Raw genomic sequence first — 15,741 nt, 5'->3', positions numbered from 1 at the left:
CTTCTCTTGTAATTTACATTTAAAAGGGTATACTCATTTTTAGTAAAATATTTAACGTTCCTATTCATTATGAAATGTATAAAGGTATTTGAACATATGTTTTGTAATATATTTGTAACATAAGCATAAGGCATTGTAAAGAAATAAAGTAATATATGTGAATAAATAAATTGCGTATATAATATGTACAATATATTAAAGAATTTTATATATATATACACATAATCTGTTCCAGACAATATTTTCGTAGTTAATTTCATTTTTTGATGGTACAAAGATTTTTTATAAATTTACGTTGTATTTAATGTAGTGTAGGAAGTATTCATCTACACCTTATGAGAACTCATACAGTTAAATACAGAATAAAATCAACAATTTACATTAACAACGGAATCATCAAATAATAAATTATATATAAAAATTATAATTAATAATAATTTAACTTTGACAATTAATGAAAATAGTTAATTGTATATTTATATCATTGTCTTTAATGATGTGTGTATGGAAGTTAACATTATTAAGATAAATTTAAAAGTATAATATTCCACATATTTCACAACTTTTAATGAGCCATATTACAAAATTTTTAAGTAGTAAAATGTATAGTGCATTTCGATAATGGTTTTAATATTAAATTTTATAATATTTTCAGGTTCTTAGATCACAAGCATTAATTTTACACATTATTCTATGTGAATAACTTATTTACATTACTATCACTGGTCTAAGAAATGCATACTAATTTAATATTAATACTTGCGATGTCATTCGAAGCTGGACAACACATAAATTAACATTTACCATGTACTCTACGAAGAGTACAAAGAAAGCCACTGTTACTGTTAACACAAGTTCTCTTTTGTACAATAAAAATTCAATTTATTAATTTATAGACGACCGATGGACAAGCAAACGCTTGTCATATCATTTGAAATTATGTAAAATAAGATACTTGTATCTTAGAAAATGATGTTCACGAATTACAAGTATATCACATTTGCTCTTACACTGAAAGTAATCGGTGCTCCATTAGAATTTCCATTACATTCGTACAGCTTAGCGTACCAATATTGCTTTGACTTGATATAACAAAAATATATAAAAATTGATATAGGCATCACAGGTCTCAGGGTATCACTATAATCATTTTATAACTTTTCAAGTGCAAACGTAAACGTTTCGTACATCTTCAGACACGATTTAATAAAATCAAATGTGTGCTATATACTCTTGAAGTACATAAGGTAGTAGACATTTACTTCCAATGATATCTTCAAATCATAAAAGGATAATTTGAAATAATCACGGTACGTGTTCGTCCAACAGTGCGGTAATCATCAAAATGTAATAAAAGATATTTCAATAACATCTTGTACTTGAACGTTCTGTACGAACCGAGACACCATGCGTAAGAGGGCACATGGGCATTACATTCTGTTATAAAACAGTAGGAACATCGGCTTTAAAGGTGTATTCGTAAGTGGGAAAGAGATCGCGCCGTATCAATTTTATCCACTTCATTTAACAAAGTACTGGCATTGTCGTTCGTGAGAATTCTTTTCTTCAATCGCGTTCTCGTTTCGATTAAATTGAATCGTGCTTTACAAAATCAGTTTTCCGCCGTTCGAAGCTCTTATCTGCGCCACTTGTTCAGGGGTCAGTATGAGCTTGCTTCCGTTGGGCAGTGCTAAGGCATAATGGCTTCCAGTTTCGTTGACAACCACCACCAATTGAGTGTTTGTATTCTGAACTGGTTGCGCGGGTTTCACAGGCGTTATCGAGATGCCTCCTTGGCTCATACGCTGCATTATTTGCGGAGAAATGGCACTCTTTGGCTTAGTTACTGCGACTTCTGAGGTAACGGTAGACTTCTTCTGAATCGGAGTTTTACGCAATGTCGCCTTTGTCCTCGTTGTTTCAGCCTCAGTACCCGTTTTCTCGGTGATGATCATTTCAATCTCATCGTCGCTATCACTAAGGACAATTAAAGAAGTAGTCTTCTGGCCGATGCTCTCTGCAGGAGCAATGGGTTTTCTTAATTTCTGTGCCTTAATTGGCGTATCGCGTTGTTGCTGCTGCTGTTGTTGTTGTTGTTGTTGTTGTTGCTGTTGTTGCTGCTGCTGCTGCTGTTGTTGCTGTTGTTGTTGAACGATCTTTCTTCTAGAGTAACCGCCCCGCGGTAAATTCCCTCTGATAGGCATGCTACTTCTGATAACCGCGCCATTGGGATGTGGATATGCTTGTCTCGACCCTTGATATCTAATATGGGGTGATCTAGTCGGTAGAGATTGATTAGGGGGCATCGCGTTTGTAGGATTTTGAGGTATTCCTTGATTTAAAAGCTGAGGATCACTTGTTAAATACCCACGCTGTGGTTGCGTTGCTGTTACCATGTATGGCACGTAACCTGGCTGAGTTACAAATTGCTGGGGTGCCAACATTTGAGGCCCTTGAGGCTGAAACGTTTGGGCAGGAACAAAACCGGGTTGCGGATGTTGAATTATGTAATTCTGACCACCCTGCATGTAATAGCCTTGTGGTATAGGTGGTACGATGTTAGACACTATAGGGCTACCAGGCTGCATTATAGCACTTGGCGGTACCATGCTTGACGGCATTACATAATAGTTCATAGGGTTAGGGTCAGCTTTGACCATCACGTAATTTGGATTGAGATTCGCGGCATAACTATTAGCAGAATGGTTTGGCGGGTAATCATAGATTGGGCCCTCATCTTTGATGTCCAACTCCGAATGCACGCTTTCAATATTCTCAACTTTGCAGACTGGTTCCGTGGAAGGCACTGTTTCTTTAGGATCATTCTCCACCATATCCTCAGCATTCTCTGTGGAACTGTTCGCAGCAAAAGGACACGGCTCTTCTAGCTTCTTTGGTTTGGATACCTGAATTTCTTTAACTTTAGGTTGATCCTTGTCGGTAGGTGAGTTTGAGGAAGTAGCCACTGTCGACTCCGCAGCTTCCTGTAGCTCGTTGACTTTGATACTCTGTAACTTCTGCTGGAATGACTTTAATCTCCGATTGGCAGCTGTAAAAAGATAAGTGATACTTCTGTTATTTAGGTTGAATCATCAAGTTTATTTAAGGGGCATGTCTTTAAGCCATTGTGTCTCCGGTTTAATTGTATTTAGTTACTCACATGGACGTTTATTTTTCCTTTTGCGAGAGCTCGGTAGTATCCAATCTTGGTCTGAGTCCTCCTCGTTGTTCCTGTCGTCAGGCTGTTTGATTTTCGGAGCAAAGTATGCAGTGGGTGCACCGACCTGTGCGCTGGGAGCTGCGTAAACTGCCTCAACATCGGCCCATTCATCCAGCTCCTTCTCCTCGATCTCATCGTCTGAGTAGAGCTGTTCTGTGTATGAGGAGATGCCGCGGGCCCGCAACACTCTTCGATTTTGTTGTTCTGAGTTGATAGGTTAAGAAGACAGCACAGGGAATTAGAGCAATAACGCTTAACAGTACTCTGAGATCTGAAATTGTAAATTTTAAATTGTCATTCCAGTGATCTATACCTTCTTCTTCAGTGGGATCTTCTTTTTCTTCTCCAGTTGCTGTACTCCCTTGATTATTGTCGTCGCCATTTTCGAATTCACATCTTTGCGCTTCGTTTTCAGAGCTTTTGTCCTGTCGTTCTTTGTCTTCCTGTTGGTCGGTTTTACTGGGTTCTGCGGAGTTGGCGCGCTCTTCTTGGTAGTCCTTGTTTGCAGTAGAAGCGACGTTGGAACCAGTTGGGGATAAGGTAGACTGCGGTAACGTTTGTAATGTTGCTTCTCCGGGTGTTGGCAACGGACAGCCCTGCGATCCAAGAACCCACCAATTAGAGCCGAGACCCTCCCCAGATGAGTCCTGATCCTCCACACTGCTACAACACACAGCAGTATGTCTGCCATACACGCTCGACAAAGAAATGAATGTTACTGAAAAAATGTGGTTTAGTTCCACTGTGTTTGTCAGAAACAGATTGTAGCAATTTTAAGAGGTTTCAGGTAGGGTGAACGTTAATTCGGGAATGTGTGATATATATAAGTGATGCTGTTAGCAGAGATACTATTAATATGTTTGTAGCAACAATCGTGTATATTATTAGTTCGAAATCCATTATTCCCAAATTAAATTTGTTGTAATGGAACAATATGGTAAACTGAATTATATGGTTCTGATATTAGTATGTCATGCGCTTTTGTACAAATAATTATGAATGTACCCTTCGTTAAAGTTCGTCCATTCTTTGTGGAGTTTGCTTCTAGCCTTCTTCATTGAATCGTGCAAAGCTGATTCCATTTCCTCCAGAGAGGAAAGCAATTCTGTCATCTTTTTAACGAGCTTCGCTTCAGAAGCATGCACAGACTTGTTCTAGAAAAATTTCGGTAATATACAACAATTATTGTAATAGACGTAGGAATTACAGACAATGATTATTAAATACATACATCACCAGGGTTTTGAGCGTTAGGTTTCCCCGAAAACGTAGATATGAGGTCTCTGAACGAGCTCACACTGTCAGCTATCAGTTGAAAATTTGAAACGCTAAGTTCTGATAACATCTCATTGAAATTCTCCGTTTCCTGTTTCCAAACATCCGTGTTTACATTTTTTGCATTTCTAAGATTGTATCCAACCTCACTTTCCTTGTCCATAGGAAAGTTCTCCTCCATTGCTTCTTTCTGCAATCTGCTTCTCAATTCGCTCAAAGAGAAATCCGTATCTTCATCTGATTCTGTATTATCATCCTCGAGTTTACTAAGTTTCACCGATAACTTTGACGTCTTACTCTCGCGATCCAAACTATTTAGTTTCTGTTCTTCTATAAGCTGCCCATTTTGCTTGATAATCTCTTTCGTATCGTTCTCCGTTACAAAACTTCTGTGATCCTCGTGTGCCATGCTTAGATTGCTCTTGGTATCGTTCAATTTCTCATCGTCAGATTTCAATGTGGTCGATATTTGAAAACTGTTGGAACTATTGTCCTCCATCTTCAAACATTTCGCGTTGATCATTTCATTTAACTTCTCATCGTCCGTCTTCGATACACTGGTTAAATTATCCACGGATTCGCATTTGTCTACGAGCTCATTAATAGTTTCTAAATATTGCCTCGTCGAGTTTATCTCTAAATTTCCTTGGGAAGACGCAGACCCGTCAGGCATGTCCACTTTGCTTTCGATTACATCAGACTTCAAATCACTGAACATATTACTAATAATTTCTATGTTACAATTATCCTTACTACTACTTGAGAATCCTTTGAACATTTTTTGAGGTGACTTCTCGTCGGAAACGGTCCCAACGGAACTACTCGTATCGTAACCACTCGTTGACTTTACATTTTTACAGTGCGTTCTATCGGACTCCACGCTCATTTCCGAACACTTCGACAAACTTCTCGACCTTTTCCCATTTATTATGTCTAAATTAATGTTATTATTATTACTATTACTATTGTTATTATTACTACAGGTGCTTGTACTACTCAGATTTGTGTCCTCGTTTATCAAAGAGTCTGCCGTACTATCACTAATACACTTGCAATCGTTTAGATTCTTCTCGTCGCACTTGTTTACCTTCTTCCTAGCTTTAGGAGGTAAACCGTTACTCCACCGTTTCCGTTTTCTCTGTTTAACTTTTTTCCACGTTGACTCCGCCTGTTTCGTTGGTTTGCTGTCTGGATGTGGTTTCGCTTCTGCCTTGACAGGCTGAAAAAAGCAATCGTATAAGTATGGAAGTATAAAACACAGTAATGGGATCATGTAAATTATTTGTAACGACTAATACTTTAATTGTGGACAAGATTTTATTATCCAAACAATGCCTGTAAACTCTCAGATCTGTTTTAAGGAACTGCGGAAAATAAATATATTTTGCTCCGTAACGATCAGTGCCTAGAAATGTTTCAAACTGATCCTTCCACGGTTGTTTAGCTATTTCTTCTTGCACAGTTTTCCGAGTATGCTGAAACAACGTAATTCCATGAAGTCGAAAAGACTTTCACTTTTAACAGACGATACGAACAATCTCTATCATACCATGACCGTATCACAGACTGTTTTCAAAAGCCAGACTTTCTGTCTGAAACTCAACTCTTCGAAGTCCTTGCCGTTCAATAGAGGAGCATCTGGGAAAACATTCCAGAACTCTGGTTCAACGCCGATGGTTTCTAGAACCTAAAAATCTTTGATCACATTTTTTATCATTGTCATGCACGGTCTATGCATAAAGGTATTTTATTCGGCGAGAAAGTTTTTGATTCGCAGTTGATGCAATAGAATTCACAGATGAGATTTTACAGTGTTAATTGTTCAACCGGTCAAGTGACTACCTTCACCGCATCCCTGTGTTTCCCTTCGTACACTTTGAACCAAGTTTTCATTTTGTAGGCTAGAATGTTTGTCCAGAACTCGTATGGCATGGGCGGTATTTTCCTCAACTTCGCTTTGGTAACAGGGGAGCTGAAATTAGATCAAATGCAATCTTTAAAATCGTGATAGCCACTATCGACTTTAATCAAATATAACTGCTTTTTATTTTACAAACTTAAACATTCTATGTATTCTTTTACCTTAGCAGAGAAGTCATAATGTTCGCCAACTGTTTCGAAGCTCTCGGTATTAACAACATCCGTTCCATTTCATACATAGACAAATGAGGTATGTTCAAAGCTTCCCTTGCTAAGTGAAGAAAATGAAATATCTGTGGGATCTAAAACACAAACACCATACAAATAATTATATAAAAATCTTACAGGATTTTCTGTACGAAAAATTTACAATGCAACAAACAGTGCACATTAATTAATAACAAATATATTTACCTCCCACATAGATTCCATTTCATATTTCAACCTGCCAGGGAAAATATTCTCTTGCTTCCAGTTGATCATCAGCTGCTTCTCCCTTTCCAGCTTTCGTTTCTTATTTTTCTTCATCATTTTCTGCAAAGAAAACTCGTGTGAGTAAAAGTTTCTTATTCCCATACTTCCTCATATTCATTTTTTCTTTCATTCTTTTTTCATTTAACGAACTACACAGTCGAAGTCCTTCAAGAATATTTCCAAGAACAGATCAATGTAATTCAAACACGTGAATCTATCATCAATTAGATAGAATCGAGTGCAGTTTGAAAAATTGTTTTCCTTCGCGGTGTGCAATCATTGTCATCTCTTGTGCCGCTATTAACATAAAACAAACAATAATGACCTAGTGAAGTCGCGCCGTTGTTAACGCAGCGTTCAAGTCACCGAGCCTTCCGCGGCCAGCTCAAACATACAAATTGCTTCCAATTTAACAATTACATCGCATTTTATTAATTTCTCCGTCGTTCCCGGTGTTTGTCTTTTCTAATATTAATCCCCAAGGTCGAACGAATGCTTAGAGGCACGGTGAAACGCGTGCAAAGGTGAACGTTAATCGCCGAATACATTTCTGATTCCTTAAAAGTCATGGCGTCGAGACCAAATAAACAACTCTTCGCTAAATAATTAATCAAAGGTATTCTGTGGCGTAACAGTTACATTCACACAAAATTACAGTCCAACGTAATTCTTTAAAGTCGAAATTTTCTACGCTTCTCGTACAGCATTCAGCATTGTGGACGCATCGAACATCGATAAGAGACACTTGTTTGCCATGCAACGGTGTTAAAGATTGAACAATTCGACGCGGTCACGACACGTTTTCGCGGAACAGTCACGCGTAATAGTTAACATTCTAATTGTCGTGTTTGCCGACTGATCGTCGATGCACTTGGAAGCACCTTTATCGCCGTCGTGTATCGCTAAAGCCAAGCTGTACATGGAATTGACAATTTAAACGGTGTGTACGCTGCTCGGTCGACCTTGCACCTTTCCTTCATCGCATGGGATCTATTAACGAGTCAAGGTCACCTGGAAGCATCTCCGTTATCAATTTTCAGCGACGCCCACGATCCACCCTCTCCGTTTCGCTGAACCGTTCACGCTAAAGGACACTTCGTTTTCCATTGTTCCCGATAGCATATCTTGTTAATACGTTCACGACCGTTGACGCGAATTCGCGTCCTCGAGTATACTCTCAAAATGTTTGATTCTGCTCTTTCCCATTTGCAGCTGCTTCAAGCAGCTCCTCGTTTCGAAACATTTCAATCGTCGTTTCATCGCTAGAAATTTGCCTCAATTAAGATTCTCTTCATCTTCGCCAGTAGTATTAGAAGAGAATTTCTCGATCGCGAATGTCTCAATGCTGGAATGAAGAAAATTATCGTTGAATTACCTTTTTGTCTTCCAGTACTGCTATTACTCCAAAAAATGTTAAGAACCATGAGGTAGTCGTAACTTTTTCTCAAGGGACTGCAGGCGAGCAATTTAATCAGTAATCTATAGCTTCCGGTTGAGCGGGCAGGATGATCTCTGAGGGAATGGAGGGGGAACGATGAAAAGCAGCAGCCAGTAATTATCTGTGTCATCGCGAGCACGCACGCAGGCCGAGGAAGAGAGGGCGCGTTGCAGCGCGAGGACCCGGCGAACGTTAAAAGGATGTTCATGTTGTTGTTAACCCCCAGTCGGTTGACAGCCATCGGTCACCGATGGTTTACAAGGGTCGGCACACTTTCCAGTCGCCCTAATTGCGCGATAATATTTTCTCATCAAACAAAGCCTGGTGGGAGGTACCCTCAGACTACCTACCCTAAAAGATCATCGGAAATTCTCGTATATTATCTAGCAGATAATACGTTCGGTTGCAAGAAGGATTCTGACTGGTTGGCTGTGCGTGAGAAATAGTGGGTTGTCGAAGAGATTGGTAACCTTCGATCTCAGTTCTACGGATAATAAGAGAGAGGTGCTAGGGGTGAGTTGGGGTGGCACAGGATGATAATTCTTGTAAGACTTCTCCAGCTCACGGATCGCAAAGTATTAAACATATTTTATTAAATATTACAAGTAAATAAAGATTCAAAGACATCGGTTATCGTTAGTGTCATTGTACAAAGAAATCGAGCAGAGAAGTGGCATAGGATTTTTATGATCCAATTGCAATTTTCATTAAAACCGAGCAACTATCTTTTCGAAGTTGTTTTATGAAAACTACAAGAGTTCGTTAAGATTTCAATTAGTTTATACTTCAGTTATACTAAATCAGCTTTTCTAATGATTTCTTAAAGTGTATGTACCTTTGCAGTAATTCTAAAAGAAGGAATTAGGAATTGATCATTTTAAAAAAACTCGCGCCTGATAAACCAGTGAGTCTTTATTGAGAAAGTCGATCACAGAGGTGCCCCTGTTCAGGTGTCTCCGACTCGGTGCATCTGTGTCGAGTCAACAGAGGCGGGAGCGATGCCGATCAAGTTGTATTATCGAGATTACGCGAACCAGAACCAGCAGAACGAGACAACCGCGGCCGCTGATTCCCAGAAAACCACCGACAGAACAGCGCTGAACTACCTGAGGAGCCAGGACCCGAACGTACCGTACTCGATCAACACGGTGCACCTGCAGAACCCTTACAAACCGCCCCAAAGGCTGGAGGGGTTCGCACCGCGGGAGAATTTTAAAGTGCGGCCAGCGTCCGTCAAGGTAAGTAGATCCTATCAACAAATTCTATCTTGGTTCGCGTCGTTCAAGCTCGAGATACTCAATTTTTAACCGGTTGCACTCGAAGATTTGTCAACTGCAAACTTTCGTTCAAACTTCAATAGAGAAAATTAGTAATATCAACCCTTTGCACTCGGAAGCTTTTCACTAGAAACATTCGACGCTATTTGAAATGAATTAATAAGAGAACATACGTAAATTAAGAAACAAAGATATTTTATAGAAATATTTTACATACTGATGCAGTATACGAAACTTAACCCTTCGCGGACGAATGTCGATATTTTGCCGAGATCAGATGTTCATATTTGCAACACTAAGACAAACGACTGATTTAATTACTAAGACAGCTGGAGATCAGTACGTAGTTTTCTTTTTCCAATTATTTAAGCAATCGATGTATAATTTAGTTTCTACTGACGATTTTCTATATTTCAAAGGACCTTCGTCCGCGAAGGGTCAATATTATATGTACCTTTGTAATTTATTATATCAAATCAAATCGTGACTGAGAGTCACCTCTCGATGAAAAAAATACGATGAATTTCATTTTCTTCGAAGACCATGTACCGGTCAAGGGACACGACGCTGAGATCGAGGTACAAGAACGGATTGCTGAAGGGGGATGTTTCAGCGACGCAACAGAACGACCGGAATAATGATAAAATGAAGTAATTCCATTTTCTTGATCTTTCGCGAGGAACATTTTCCAAGCCGGAGATTTCAATTTCGGCGACACTCGACGCGTATGTAGGGCGTAACGAAGCGTACATAATCAACGGTTAATTTTTGTTGTGAACACGAAAGTTTCGTTACGCTCTAGATACGGTGATTCCTAGCTGGTAAGAGTAATGTTTCGTGTACCTGGTAAGAGCAAGTTCAACGGTTACAGATGCCTGCAAATTAGGAAAAACGAGCGTGTGCGACAGTGCCTGAAGAAAATTGAAATTAAGAACGCTCTGAAACAGTACTGCAACAACTCGAGCCTCCACGGATTGCGTTACGTCGGCGACTCGAATCTGACGATCGCTGAAAGGTGATTACCGATGAAAATACAGTTACAACTTTATTCCAGCTGTCCGATCACTTAGGAATAAAATAGGAGAAGTAGAATTCCTATGGGATTAATAGAACATCAGATAAAAATTCATTCCCGTTGTAAGATCTAACACGTTAAGCGACACCGAAGAGGTTTTTCTTTTGTAGCAACGAAAAGCGGGAACAATTATTAACTATTTGGCGTTGCAACGTTTGCACTACACTATTATCAACTTAGTTACATTATTAAACATCCTCATTTCACGCTATTTTGTACGTTACGATTGTTTTCTAGAAGCGTCACTCATTAGTGGCTAACACGGCGCTTAACGCGTTGAAAATTGAACTTTATGTATTTTCTTTTGTTCAGAGTATTCTGGATGATATCGTTTACGCTCGCGGTGATGACCGCCTCGTATTACATATGGTTCCTGTATAAAAAATGGGTCACCACGCCGATCATCATTTCCTTAAGCCCGGAGCCCATATCTCTAAACGAGTTCCCTTTTCCCTCGGTGACCGTTTGCAACATGAACAACGCGAAGAAGAGCATGGCGGAACTAATACTCGCCGGGTAAAATTTATCGATCAACCGCGCGGACGGTGTATTATTTAAAAAAAAAAAATAATAAAACCTGTAATGCGTGTCAGGAAGGATAGCCGGAAGAAGCTGTTATTGGAAGACAAGTGCAGCACCGAGGTGAACCTCACCGCGTACGATCTTGATGAGACCTCAATAACGTGGAATAACATGCTTCAGTTTACGATCAACGTATGTAACGTATTAAATACCCTTTCATTGCGGTAGATTATCGCGATAACGTAATGTACTTGTTACCTGCGCCTGATCCCCGTGTAAGGATATGATATTACAGTTTATACGCGCGGAAGGTATTATTAAATTGCAGCGTACAAATGATTCTCGCCGCTTCTAGCTTCACGGTACATAGACCGACCGGCAGGAATCATTTCATCGCTTTTATTGGAATAAACATTTCAGCTTATAATTCACGGTAGTTCAACGGCAGATGGATTTTTAATACGTTCACGTACCAACGAACCGAGAGTTTCTTGTTATTTGTAATCGACAGGTGTCACAATCCTGCGCAGAAATGCTGCACCGCTGCGAATGGCGCGGGAATATGACTGATTGCGAGAAGATATTCAATCCCACCATGACCGACGAGGGATTGTGTTGTAACTTCAATTCCGTTCATAAGAAGTACCTGTTTTATAAACCGTGAGTCTGTTAACCTTTTGAAAACTATAATAGTCGTTTTCATTGGGTAGAAATAAGGGGCGGAGTCTAGATAAAGAAACGGCGGGAGGGTGGGTGTGGCTAAACTGTAGACTGATAGGTACTTTCTAATCAGGCTGTACAAAGTGTTCTACCTAATTTCATCAGGCAAAGTAAAGTATATATTAGAATTAATATTGTAACATTTCATTTGTCATTGGGTACAAATAAGGGGCGGAGTCTAGATAAGCGAAAGAAACGGTGGGAGAGTGGGTGTGGCTAAACTGTAGACTGATAGGTACTTTCTAATCCGACTGTACAAAGTGTTCTATCTAATTTCATCGCGCAAAGTATGACAAATGAAACGTTATAATATTAGAATAATTAATATTGACCTCTGTTTCCCGTTCGGAAGAAATAATTCAGTGAATCGTAGACTGAATGTTCAATTAACATCATCCTCCAACTCGTTTCAAACTACGGCTTCGGCGGAAGTAACTTTCGCCTAGAGTGCACGCTCAAGCTGGAAGCGAACTTTGTTGGAAAGTTTCTAGTAGCCCCTCACCGTTCCAGAGAGGATTTGTCCCTACTGAACAACACGTACCCGTACAATAGCATCGACTGGAATCCCGAAACTGGTTACGACGATAGCGTGCTAGCAGAATCTATACCTTGGAGGCCGTACGGTGCCGGACAGTACTATGGTTTGACTTTGGTCTTGGACGCGGACATCGCTGAATATTATTGTTCCTCCACCGCTAGCGTGGGTTTCAAGGTACATGTAGTTCTTAACCGAACCACCTTCGAAAGAATCTTTGAGAAAAGAACTGCCAGAAATACAAAATCTAGGGGAATTAACCCTTTGCGCTCGGAAGTCTTTGAGTAGAAATATATATAAGTTAAGAAACAAAGTTACTGTTTCTATATTTCACATGTTTGTGGACTATACGGAGTTGAATATTGTGCAAGGCTTTATAATTCTGGTATATCGAATCGAATGGCGAACGACAGTCACCTCTCGAGTGCAAAGTGTTAAAACTGTGGGTTAGAAAAGCAGCGAACAGTAAGAAAGATGAATTTTAGATGCTTCTGCATAACCCGGTGGAGACACCGAAGATAGCCGAATACGCGTTCGCGATAACCCCAGGTGAGGAGACTAGGATACTCGTGACGCCCCAGATATCGACCGCCATGAAGACGATAATCAACGTTCCCCAGAAGAAGAGGAAGTGCTTCTTCACGTCGGAGAGAAAGCTGCTCTACTATAGGACCTACACGCAGAGGAACTGCATCCTGGAGTGCGAGGCGAATTTCACGCAGAAGATCTGCCAATGCGTGCAATATTACATGCCAAGTAATCTTCGTTGTGAAAAACCGTCATGCTCGTTTTCTGCTTGTATCAGTTCCAGAAAGTCTTTCGCACAGACCGTAGAAACGCCCAAAGGCGTGGTTTTGATGTAGTGGAGACAAAAGGGGCGGAGCTTCGGTAGTTCCACCGAAGATCCTCCCGTTGCGATTGTTGTGTTACATATTGTTTCGTTCCTCCTTTTGTGTATAATTATTGAAGTCTTTATATTCAGAGTCCTTGAACACACCGATCTGCGAGAAAAAAGACGATCAGTGCGCGACGACGGCCCGTCGAGCAATGGAGAGGCAATTTTACGATGACGATGGCAGTACGATTTCCATAAACGCCTCCGAAACGTGAGTACAGTAGTTATTCGTATTTCTTGAAACATTGTCGCCAACAGATACTTGTAGGCAGAGCTGTAACTGCTACCCAGGCTGCTTCGAGATCAATTATAACGTGGAGATATCGCAGAGTAAGATAGTGCCCTCTTTCAACATCGATGAGATCTACGTGAAGAAGGATAGAGAGTATTTCGCGTAATGTCTCTTGGGATTCTCGTGAGAATGAAAAGAAAGCTATAATTTTTATGCAGCTATAACGTATTAATCTAGAATTATTTGTATTCGATCACGACTAACGTTCGCTTTTTCCCCATAGCAAAAACATGGCGGTGGTCCATTTATTCTTCGTAGAGACTCAGTTCACTAAGTTCGTGAAAAATGATCTGTTCGGATTCACTGAATTCCTCTGTAAGTTGATAAGTACATCTTCTCTCTTCGTTGTTAGTACTGCTCCGCCCCTTGTTAGGTCGGTCGGTCACGCCCCCTGTCTTCCTTGCTCCGCCCACTCGATACCATGTAGATATCTCTCTAAAGACTTGGCTGTTTCTTTCAGCAAGTACCGGCGGTCTGTTGGGACTGTTTATGGGCTTCAGTTTTATGTCGCTGGTGGAAGTCGTCTATTTTATGACACTGCGGATCTGGTGTCGAATATTTAGAAACGGTCACGCCCACCGTAACACCCTCCAAGTGCATCCATTGGATCCCAGTAAAAACGTCGTTTATCCGTTCATGCAGTGACATCTTGACTTCTCTTTCTCAGAAAGTCGTTATTATCCTTGAACATCGGCGAGGTGTTAATTAGATACATGAAATTGAAGTACCACCTTAATTAGTCACCATTTTTCCCGCGACTTAATTATATCGAAGATTTGGTATTTGTCGTCAGTATCTTCTAGCGATTAAATTTGTGCCAGGCGCACACATACACACACATACACACACGCTGCAGGAAAATATACAGAATTTTTAACGAATTCCAACATTTCTTCCGTTATTCGAACGCAACGCTGTACAGTGAAAGTCAATAAGGATCGCAACTGTGGACTAACTTTTGACGGGGACTACACGAAGATGTATATAAGGTGTGTTGCAGCAGTGTGCGATCACGTTACACTGCTTTGAGCCGAGGTACATAACGTGTCAAATAAATATTCTGGTTCAAACACACGAACAGCATACGGAGATGAACATTTTTCAACGCAAAATTCATGGACCGTTAAATCGATTTTTCCAGGTTTATCCGTCACGTGTAAGCTTACGTGATTCCACGATCGTACTCGCCTGAAATTTGCTTACCTTAATTTTAATGTCTTACATACTGTAATTTACACTTATCTCAACAACCTTATCTGACCAGGTAATTTATTACGATGCTGTCATAGCCGAGCATACGAGCACTCGTTAATACGCGTTATTTACAAACAACGGGTAGAACGGTTCCGAATTCATGACAACAATCATACACGATTTCTACGGCGGTATCGTGATATTTCATCTGGCGTGTAAATCTTTGTGAAATAGTTTCATCAACATTTCGGTACAATTGCGGTCCGAAGTCTAGACTTCGAGCTAGACAACGCGGCGTACTATCAGGAAGAATCAGAATCTATCAGTGAAACGCAGCATGCGAGTACGCCAACGAACGGCGGGAGATGATATTCATCGTTAAAATTCATTAGAGTAATCTAACTGTTACTTTATCGAATGTCAGAATCTAAACCTGCCAAAACACAAGTGTAGTGCTGTCTGAAGGATAGTGCGTGCCTCGAATTGACTTACCTTTGGCGTGATGCTTTCGGCGGAACGTCAACCATAATCAGGTAGCATCCTCAGGAACGTCCGGAGGCGACGGCGGCTCGTGACGCTAATCCGGGGATTCGTCGAGACAGAAAAATTCGTCTAATCAGAAACTAAACACGGTTCACAGTTCTCCACGACGCCATGTTTATTCCTGCACGGTACGGGTGTGACTATATTCATTCGTTATCGCACGCGACCAAGTTCACGGCGCTCGGCTCGTCTGCGCGTGCGCGAGACTTTCCCGCGTTTATTCGAACGTGCCGCTATCAAAACGAACTAACACGTTGAATGCCGCAGGATTTCATAGAGCGAAATACCGAAAATGGAAAGAATATAATATTAAATGGTCCGAGCGAATTGTATTGTCATTATCACGCGTTTATCTAGCTGA

At 40.4% G+C, this 15,741-nt stretch overlaps 2 protein-coding genes across 4 annotated transcripts; one reads left to right on the top strand and one right to left on the bottom strand.

Annotated features, from left to right (window-relative positions):
• Window positions 1-163: 163 nt before the first annotated feature.
• On the bottom strand, window positions 164-15,572 carry LOC116431637 (uncharacterized). Of its 2 annotated transcripts, none has more exons than XM_031987384.2 (11): window positions 15,330-15,572; window positions 6,830-6,949; window positions 6,578-6,717; window positions 6,338-6,467; window positions 6,045-6,182; window positions 5,794-5,970; window positions 4,452-5,714; window positions 4,226-4,374; window positions 3,534-3,883; window positions 3,161-3,424; window positions 164-3,049 (listed from the first exon to the last, which is right to left on the bottom strand). In XM_031987384.2, the coding sequence occupies exons 2-11, from the start codon at window positions 6,944-6,946 to the stop codon at window positions 1,605-1,607; spliced, it is 4,173 nt and encodes a 1,390-aa protein (XP_031843244.1). In that variant the 5' UTR covers window positions 6,947-6,949; window positions 15,330-15,572; the 3' UTR covers window positions 164-1,604. The 2 variants fall into 2 exon arrangements, with proteins under 2 accessions (XP_031843244.1, XP_031843245.1); XM_031987385.2 differs by having other exon boundaries at window positions 3,534-3,880.
• Window positions 8,472-14,524, top strand: LOC116431643 (pickpocket protein 28). Of its 2 annotated transcripts, none has more exons than XM_076373047.1 (13): window positions 8,472-8,840; window positions 9,278-9,565; window positions 10,145-10,254; window positions 10,476-10,619; window positions 10,992-11,195; window positions 11,273-11,393; window positions 11,713-11,861; window positions 12,432-12,633; window positions 12,942-13,212; window positions 13,439-13,562; window positions 13,620-13,745; window positions 13,867-13,958; window positions 14,104-14,524. In XM_076373047.1, exons 2-13 carry the CDS (start codon window positions 9,326-9,328, stop codon window positions 14,286-14,288), a joined length of 1,968 nt encoding a protein of 655 aa, XP_076229162.1. In that variant the 5' UTR covers window positions 8,472-8,840; window positions 9,278-9,325; the 3' UTR covers window positions 14,289-14,524. The 2 variants fall into 2 exon arrangements, with proteins under 2 accessions (XP_076229162.1, XP_076229161.1); XM_076373046.1 differs by lacking the exon at window positions 8,472-8,840 and adding an exon at window positions 8,844-8,902.
• Window positions 15,573-15,741: the final 169 nt, after the last annotated feature.

Source organism: Nomia melanderi, chromosome 13, assembly GCF_051020985.1.
Source record: "Nomia melanderi isolate GNS246 chromosome 13, iyNomMela1, whole genome shotgun sequence".
NCBI classification, from domain to species: domain Eukaryota; kingdom Metazoa; phylum Arthropoda; class Insecta; order Hymenoptera; family Halictidae; genus Nomia; species Nomia melanderi.
Note: the sequence above shows the minus strand (reverse complement) of the source record. Positions and strands in the feature narration are given on the sequence as shown.

What these genes read in the sequence shown, in the direction of transcription:
- LOC116431643 (XM_076373046.1), top strand. Translation starts at nt 8,861, where the DNA reads ATGATAATTCTTGTAAGACTTCTCCAGCTCACGGATCGCAAA. An exon ending in GCGGAACTAATACTCGCCGG is followed by an intron (nt 11,196 to 11,272) that starts GTAAAATTTATC and finishes AATGCGTGTCAG; the next exon opens with GAAGGATAGCCGGAAGAAGC. An exon ending in CGTGCAATATTACATGCCAA is followed by an intron (nt 13,213 to 13,438) that starts GTAATCTTCGTT and finishes CTTTATATTCAG; the next exon opens with AGTCCTTGAACACACCGATC.
- LOC116431637 (XM_031987384.2), bottom strand. Translation starts at nt 6,946, where the DNA reads ATGATGAAGAAAAATAAGAAACGAAAGCTGGAAAGGGAGAAGCAGCTG. An exon ending in ATTATGACTTCTCTGCTAAG is followed by an intron (nt 6,468 to 6,577) that starts GTAAAAGAATAC and finishes ATCTAATTTCAG; the next exon opens with CTCCCCTGTTACCAAAGCGA. An exon ending in AAGGAAAAATAAACGTCCAT is followed by an intron (nt 3,050 to 3,160) that starts GTGAGTAACTAA and finishes ATCTTTTTACAG; the next exon opens with CTGCCAATCGGAGATTAAAG.